Source organism: Sesamum indicum, linkage group LG3, assembly GCF_000512975.1.
Source record: "Sesamum indicum cultivar Zhongzhi No. 13 linkage group LG3, S_indicum_v1.0, whole genome shotgun sequence".
Taxonomy (NCBI): Eukaryota; Viridiplantae; Streptophyta; class Magnoliopsida; order Lamiales; family Pedaliaceae; genus Sesamum; species Sesamum indicum.
This window is the reverse complement of record NC_026147.1, coordinates 14,197,663-14,206,172: the sequence shown is the minus strand read 5'-3', so window position 1 is coordinate 14,206,172 and position 8,510 is coordinate 14,197,663. Positions and strand designations below refer to the sequence as shown.

At 39.0% G+C, this 8,510-nt stretch overlaps 1 protein-coding gene across 1 annotated transcript in view; it reads left to right on the top strand.

Moving 5' to 3' along the window:
- Nucleotides 1–8,290, top strand: part of LOC105158358 (protein TSS) — a gene marked incomplete in the record, with an annotated part of 14,288 nt that extends 5,998 nt beyond the window's left edge. The window contains 13 exon segments of the mRNA XM_011075088.2: nucleotides 676–1,168; nucleotides 1,988–2,050; nucleotides 2,147–2,248; nucleotides 2,355–2,663; nucleotides 2,734–2,826; nucleotides 3,089–3,190; nucleotides 3,268–3,372; nucleotides 3,938–4,071; nucleotides 4,470–4,653; nucleotides 4,788–4,919; nucleotides 5,036–5,148; nucleotides 5,234–5,312; nucleotides 6,211–8,290. Of these exon segments, the coding sequence (XP_011073390.1) occupies nucleotides 676–1,168; nucleotides 1,988–2,050; nucleotides 2,147–2,248; nucleotides 2,355–2,663; nucleotides 2,734–2,826; nucleotides 3,089–3,190; nucleotides 3,268–3,372; nucleotides 3,938–4,071; nucleotides 4,470–4,653; nucleotides 4,788–4,919; nucleotides 5,036–5,148; nucleotides 5,234–5,312; nucleotides 6,211–7,956 (3,655 nt within the window).

Here is an 8,510-nt window from a genome sequence, read left to right as displayed (position 1 = left end):
CCAACCAGATGGGGGGGCCAATGCACTTAATATTAACAGGTTTTAATGCTCATCTTTGCTTGTTGCAAATGCTTAGATAAAGAGTAAGGCTCTTGCTGGAGACCTATTGTTGATGAAGCATATGATGGATTGATGCGTCAAAGGTTGCTTTTGTAGTCCTTTACCATTTGCATCAATGATACCCATAGAGATTTGGTCTCCATATTAGAATTATCAAGCATTTGACATTTAAGTGGCTAATGGTGATAGTAGTGCCGTCACATTTTACCTGTTGTAGTTGGCTTTCTGTAAGATCATTGGATAGGCAACTGAAGCACCTAAGTGGGGTTTCTTGTTGGAATTGTCAGTGCCATAAGTATGCTTTGCGTGCTAGAATGAAGTTGCTAGCTCAGGAAATTTGGTTTATCTCAGTTCTTAATTACACTCTATTATGTCATTCTGATGTATCTATTTCTCTTCAAAAATTGCACATAAGTTGACATTATTGGATAATGTATGCTTTTGGCAGACAAAGATTATGTTTATGCATACCTTGCAGTGATAGTGGAGTCTTATCGATGATAGATTATATTGTTATAGTTGGAAAGCCAATGATTATACCCGTTTTGGAAAGTTTCCTGTCTTTATTCGCTTGGGTTGTCATATGCAAAAGAACTCATCGGGGATGCTTTGCAGTTTAAGAGTAATGCTCAATCAGCCATGTGCCGGATCAGCAGTCAGAGGCCAAAATCTTCAGCCTAATTTGATGGATCTTGGAACTTCAAGATGTCTGGTCCAGAAAGTAATAAAAGATAGCCTGACAAAGCTAAATGATAATCCTGCTACAGCAGAAAGTTGTATCAGATGGGAACTTGGTTCTTGTTGGGTGCAGCATCTACAAAAGCAGGAAAAGCCAGCACATAACAGTTCTGGAAGTCATAAGGAAGATAATAAGGTGGAAACAGTGGTTAAAGGACTTGGGAAAGAATTTAAAATGCTAAAGAAGAGGGAAAAGAAAATCTCAAGTGCTAGCGAGGAGGAGGAAAGTGATGCCGGATCCAGCAGCTTAAACACGGAGAACAACAGTGAGGGGAACAAAATCTGTGAGTCTGACTCTGAGTTGCTGAAATATGTTCCTGAAGATGCCTTCTTACGCTTGAAAGACACTGGTATTGGCCTTCATACAAAGGTAATATTTTTCTTTAATACTGTTAAGATGTGTGAAAAATATTATATAAATGCAACCTACATGTATACCAGGGACAGACCACTTTACGAGAGGCCTTCATATCCTATCTCCTCTCTCTCGCCAATCCTCTATGTTTGCCATCTTCTGCCCTTTTCCTATTAAGAATACATATTCTTCTGTAGATCATAAATCACTCTACACTAGACCCTTGCTTCCAGCTTAACTAACTAGGTTCTAGATATTCAATTGATTTGAAAATGTTACCATGAGAAAAGTTGCCGGGTAATGAAGCTATAAAAGAAATTCATTAAAGCCCAAAATTTAATTTGGATGCTTTAAGATTGTACAAATTCTCAATCACCCCCCTCTCCATACTGATTGTGGATTGACAAGTACTTGTGAGGAGATGTAGGGGGTTCATGAGATGAATCCATTAAGGTTTTGCTTTTTCTTCATTCAGATATGAGGTGCCATGTGATTAAGTCTAAATTCAGTTGTTGATTAAGCGTTGACCGGAAAAGAACAATTATCTGCCCACAATATCAGTGCCTTCACAGAAGTATTTGGAAACTGTAGGCTGTTTGGAGGATTACTAAATTTGCCATAATTAAATAGTTTACTGTCAGTAAAGTATGATATGATTGTTGCCCTGTTGAGGGGCATGATTAATATTGTTGACCACTCCCACAGTAAAATTAACTAAGTAATCTTAATTGAATCTGTTTAACCTAATTCTGAAATTTACTTTATGATTTGTTTCGTTGGTTTCTGAACATACTTCTGCGCATATGTATTTATGATCACTGCTTCAACCTGCAGTCAGCAGATGAGCTGGTCAAGATGGCAAATGAGTATTATGATGATGTTGCTTTGCCTAAGCTGGTACCATTTCTTTAATAGCTTAAATTGAAATGAACTAATGGAATCTTACAGTGTCTTTGGACCCAGTCTACCCCTTAATTTACTATCTGTTTTCAGGTGACAGACTTTGCATCACTGGAACTTTCTCCAGTTGATGGTCGTACACTGACTGACTTCATGCATCTCAGAGGATTACAGATGCGTTCTTTAGGTCGCGTGGTGGGTGAATAGTCTGATCTGTGTGTGTGAGCGCGTGTGCTCATGTGCTCTTCTGAAATCCTTGCTTTTGTTTTCAAGTTGAAATTAATCGAGTTGCTTGAACCAGGTTGAACTTGCAGATAAGCTTCCCCATATACAGTCTCTTTGTATCCATGAAATGGTTACTCGAGCTTTCAAGCATGTACTTCGAGCTGTCATTGCTTCAGTTGAGAATATGGATGACATGCCCACTGCTATAGCTACAGCCTTAAATTTCTTGCTTGGGTCTTGCAATGTCGAAAATAATGACCCAAGTGATGAAGTTCTCAAATTACAATGGTTGCGGACATTTTTGGCAAAAAGATTTGATTGGAGACTGAAAGATGAATTCCAACACTTGAGAAAGTTATCAATTCTCCGAGGACTTTGTCACAAGGTACTGTCTGAAATAATTTCTTGTAAATCCATTTAACTTGAAAGAGATATATTGAATTCCTGCTTTTTAGGTTGGACTGGAGTTGGTCCCAAAGGACTATGATCTGGAAAACTGCACTCCATTCACGAAGTCTGACATCATCAGCATAGTGCCAGTTTGCAAGGTAGGAACAAACAATCATGAAAAAAATGAATTGGGCTGGTCAATTTCTAGTGGAGTCAAATTGTCATCAGTGCGAGTCAACAGAATATCCTCCCGGTCTAATGTCCCCATACAGGACAGAACGAGCATAATACATTCTTTAACTTCTTTTCTAACGGATAGAATATCTTCTATAAGGAAATGGAGGAGTATGCTGTGATTTTTTCCATATTTTGAAATGGTGGCGGCTCAGTAACTTATTCTTTTTGTTTCATACTTTACAGCATGTAGGGTGCTCCTCTGCCGATGGGCGCACTCTACTTGAGTCATCCAAGATTGCATTAGATAAAGGGAAGCTAGAAGATGCTGTTAATTATGGTACAAAGGTAATGTAATCATTTGTTATTTATTTAATATACTATTTCATGTCTCAATCTTGATGTTGTGGTCCTTGTAATTGAAGGCTCTGGCAAAGATGATAGCCGTTTGTGGTCCATATCATCGTGCAACTGCAAGTGCTTACAGTCTTCTTGCTGTTGTTCTGTATCACACTGGAGACTTTAATCAGGTAAGAGAAAGTTTTTCTGCTTCTTTTGATGTGTATAACTCGCGTGATGTGTCTGCTTATTGTTCCTGGGCAAACAACAAAAAACAAAATGTAGGTGCAGAATGTGAAAGGGAGTTTACTGTTCTAGGGATTAGAAGACTTGTTGCGTGATTCTGCTTAGGGAAATCACTGACATTTGAAATTCACCCAGATAATATATGTTGTTATGCTGTGTAGTTGAGATCAATAAAAGAAAGAGCACTACTTTGGTATATATATTGTTCTTAAGTTTAGGAACTGACAAGTAGTTAACAAAGAGCTTTTCCTAATCCCCGTCTTTGGTTGATATATGCACCACTGCTGCACTGCACTATCATTTCTGGATCTTGTAAATGATCAAAGTTGTAGATGTTTCTGGAATGCCATAGAACAGATTATATGAACAACTTTTTGCACCTTTAAACATCATTTTATGCTATTATATCCTAAGACAGCACCTTGACATAGTGAAGTCAAGGACTGCATGCCTACTTATACATCTATGTGAACTAGCCAAGTAAATTGTGTCTGAAATATTCTTGTATAGGCGACTATATATCAGCAGAAAGCATTAGACATCAACGAGAGGGAATTGGGGCTTGACCATCCAGATACGATGAAGAGCTATGGGGATCTATCAGTGTTTTATTACCGTCTTCAACACATTGAATTGGCTCTGAAGTAAGTTGGTTTCTAAAGATTATTCTTGTCATTTGATCTTTAATTGATTTTGCTTTTACATCTGATCCTACAGAAGTTATCATAAAAAATATTCTAACTTTCAGTTTCTAAACTGAACATCATTCTGAACTTTTGTGATGAATCTTGTGTTTCTTGTTGTTCTGCTTCATTCATAGTCGTACTTTCATCCAAAAGTATTTAAGTTCAGGTTATAACCAAAGGTTGTTTGGAGTTCTACTGCCAATCATGTTGTACTTAGGACTCTGCTTTATGTGGAATCATACTTCTACATAAGATACTTAAGAAATTCTTTCAACAGAAGCAGTTACTTATTCTCTCGTTTGTCCATAGTTTTACTCTTAACTTTCATAATCATGAGTCTTGATCAACTTGGGCAGATATGTCAACCGTGCTTTGTATCTTCTTCATTTCACATGCGGGCTTTCTCACCCAAACACAGCAGCTACTTACATAAATGTAGCTATGATGGAAGAGGGTATGGGAAATGTTCACGTTGCTCTCAGATATCTGCATGAAGCTCTTAAGTGCAACCAAAGACTACTAGGAGCAGATCACATACAGGTTTGCCATGCATATCCCCTCTAATGGCATTAACATCATGAAAATGAACAGCTTCTTTACATGCATGAGATATTAAGTCACGTTAATCAAATTCATTGCCCAACTGTTAATAAGATAATTTTTGTATCTTACAGACTGCTGCTAGCTATCATGCCATAGCCATTGCTCTTTCCTTGATGGAAGCATACACCCTCAGCGTGCAACATGAACAAACTACATTACAAATTCTTCAGGCTAAACTGGGCGCAGAAGATCTTCGTACTCAGGTTCACAAATTTTAACTGCGTAAAATTACTAACTTAAACCTACAGATGCATATCATGTGGTAGCTTTTTAATTTTGGATTATGGAAGTATGGAATTTAATATACCAAGTACTGCAGGATGCGGCTGCTTGGCTTGAATACTTTGAGTCAAAAGCCTTGGAACAGCAAGAAGCTGCACGTAATGGAACTCCAAAACCAGATGCATCCATTGCCAGCAAAGGTCATCTGAGGTATTGATATGGTATTTCCATATTGCTTGGTTTTGAAGCTTCTATCACAACCCGGAGAACCCAAATCGTTAACCTTATCGTGCAGTGTGTCAGATCTCCTTGATTTTATAAGTCCAGATCAGGAGTCAAAGGCGGCAGATGCTCAGAGGAAAAGGCGTTCAAAGGTATTAATTTTTGCTTATGTGTGGGGAAAAAAAAATCAGTTTGCAAATTTGCTGCTTGGTTTCCATGTTTAGATCAGTGCCATGGATCTGTGTCTATGTGAATAAGCTCTTTTCCAAAACATCAGTTATTCATCATGATAAATACAGTTTGCACTCCTAAACTATGCGAAAACTATTTAACTCACTTAAATTATCAAATGTACCAAATACTCCCATGTTGACATTCTGCTCTCACGTCCTAAACTAAATCCCTGTTGATTCAACATTCGGGGGGGGGGGGGGGGAGAGAGAGAGAGAGAGGAATTCCTTTCCATCAGTTTTTATCTTTTGTTGGACACAGAAAAATCTGGTATGAATAAAGTATGAAATGTGTTATGTAACATCTTCTGAATCATCTCCACCTTCGTTCCTGGTAGTTCTGCTGCCAGGTCCAGCGTAAAGTCCGGATTGAGGGCAAATTGAGACTACACAGGGTATAATATCCATAACAGAGTTCTGGGAGATAGAGAGAGCTGTCTTATTGTTCTTTAGTTTACTCCTCCACCTGCTCTGGTAGTTTTGCTGTCTGATCTGGTGTAAAGTCCAGATTGGGGGATCTGTTTATATTATTCTTTACTTTTCTCCACCTTCTCCCTGGTAATTTTTGCTGCCAGATAGGCGTAAGTCCACATTGGAGTGCAGAGAGAGAGGACAGGAGACATCTGTTTTATTATTTCTTTAGTTTTGTTGGACATGGAAACACTTATTCAACTTCTATTGGCAATATCTTCCTTCTCCATCGTACGAAAAATGCATTCATTTTCATTTTCCTTCATTATTTATCGGACAAAGAATGATCCATTTTATACATGTGCTGCAACTTTAATTACCAACTTTTGTTTGTTATATGATCTCTTAGGTTTCTTCAGTTGGTGATAAAACCCCTGCAGAGCAGCAAGAAACAAAGAGTGAAAATACCATTTCCCCTCCAGAGCAGAAAGAGCGCAAGAGCGAGGGCAAGAGTGAAACCACCATTAACATTGGAAGCATAGAAATCAGCGCCATAGTGGAGGAAACTAGCAGTGAAGACGATAAAGTAGATAACAAAGCCTCTCAGCAACATTTCGAGGATAATGAAGTTAGATATGGTCGTCCACTTTCAGAAGAAATCATTTACGAAGTAAAGTCAGAAGAAGGGTGGCAGGAGGCAACTTCGAAAGGACGGTCAGGAAATGGAGCTACTAGAAAGTTAAACAGAAAGCGTCCAGATCTTGCCAGGTTAAAGATATCTAATTACTCCAACTATAAGGACAGTAGTCACAGGAAGGATACTGTTTCACAGGGGCATAAAGCTACGGTCAAGGCAGTTTCAGCTGAAATGTCCCTTATGAAACAAGCTGGCACTGTAAGTTTAAATAGTAGTGATGATTCAAATAAAGCGCCTGGAAAGATTCCTGGAGCCCCCAGAGTTCCTCCACTTCCTGCCTCTCGAACAGCATTAGCTTCAAAGTCATTGTCATACAAAGAAGTGGCAGTCGCTGCACCAGGTACGGTTCTAAAGCCCTTACTGGAGAAAGTAGAAGAATTAAGTGAGGAAAAAACTGACAACCAGATATGCATTAGTCCAAAAGAGACAGACCAGCAGGACGGGAGCGACCGAATTCCTGTAAATGACTCAACACCAGATCATGAAAACCCAAAAGGAGAGAATGAAGGTGATATTCAGGAAACTGGATCTGAGCTGGTGTATTCCCGCTCAGACACTGAAGATAATTCATGTACCAGCAACCAGGAGAAACCTGCAGAGACAAATGGAAGCAAACTCTCAGCCGCTGCTCAGCCATTTAGTCCAGGTGCCTATCCTTTGAGTCATCCATTGAACCCCCCTGCTGTGACTAGTGTCTATGATGTTGTAGCCAGCCAAGGCACACTCACAGAACCAGTGGTGTTCCCATCAGTTGCTGCTCGAGTTCCTTGTGGTCCTAGATCACCTATGTATTACAGGGCAAGCCATGGTTTCCGGATCAGACCAGGGTTTTTGAATTACCAAATTCCTGTTTCTGAAAGAAGTCATTTTGCTTCTCCAAAGACAATGAACCCACATGCACCTGAATTTGTTCCTGGAAAAGCATGGCAAATGAATGCAGCAGCTGAAGATTCAAAACCCACTACTGATTTTGATTCTTCTACTGATTCCAATACCATGGTTATTGTGGCTGATGGAAGCGAAAGGCTTGACGAAAATGTTACAACTGATGTTAGAGGAGAAAAATCCAAGAAAAACACTTCTGATGCAGAGAAAGCAGAGTTGGCAAGGCAGATACTGCTAAGTTTCATAGTTAAGTCAGTAAAGAATACTTCAGATACTCCAACAGCAGCTCCAGTCAGTGACAAGAAGCAGGAATTTTCAAGTAATTCTGCTGAAGCAGTCGCAAATGACAGTGCTATCATAAAGATTTTCTATGGGAATGATGGAAAAGCAGCAGCATCCACATCTGATATCAATAGCAGTGAGCGACAAAAACTGGTTGATGTAAATAAAAATAAGACAAGAGATGGGGAAGGTTTTGTGCTTGTCAGGAAGCGAAGAAGAAACAAGCAGCAATTCACAAACAGCGTTGATGGCCTTTACAGTCAACAATCAATCTGTGCCTCAGTACGTTGAAGAGAGAGTACTTGAGAATGAGTTTCCTGTTTAGCATTTTCATCTTCTCAATCATGAAGATAACCAAGAAAAAAGTAAACGGCCGATGTTAAGCTGTAGTTCAAGATACAGACCTGATAGGGACTCCATTGTATTTGGTCCTATATAATTGATCAAAATGGGCTCCTAGAGCGTTCCATCAGTTGAGATAGAGGCTGGTGATTTCTCACCCAAAGATTTTTGAATGATGTACAAATTCCTTGGTTCTTTGCCTTTAGTTCTCTTTGAAGCTACAGTTTTATCCTTAATGAAAGGTTCACCAGGAAACCGCATATTCTTTCCCTGTTTCATGAAATAACCACATTGTTCATCCTACTTTCCCCTTAGTACGTGATTTAATGAGTAAATAAACAATAGAAACTTGACTATAATGAATTTATACAACTCTTCAATCTTTTCAAAACATTCGTCATCTGCTAAGTGCTAATCTTACTTGCAGTGTGTCGATCTTGCTTGGCCGTCTGCTATTTCAAGATATTGCATTTTCCGAAAGAAGACTTGAGAGCAGTTTTTAT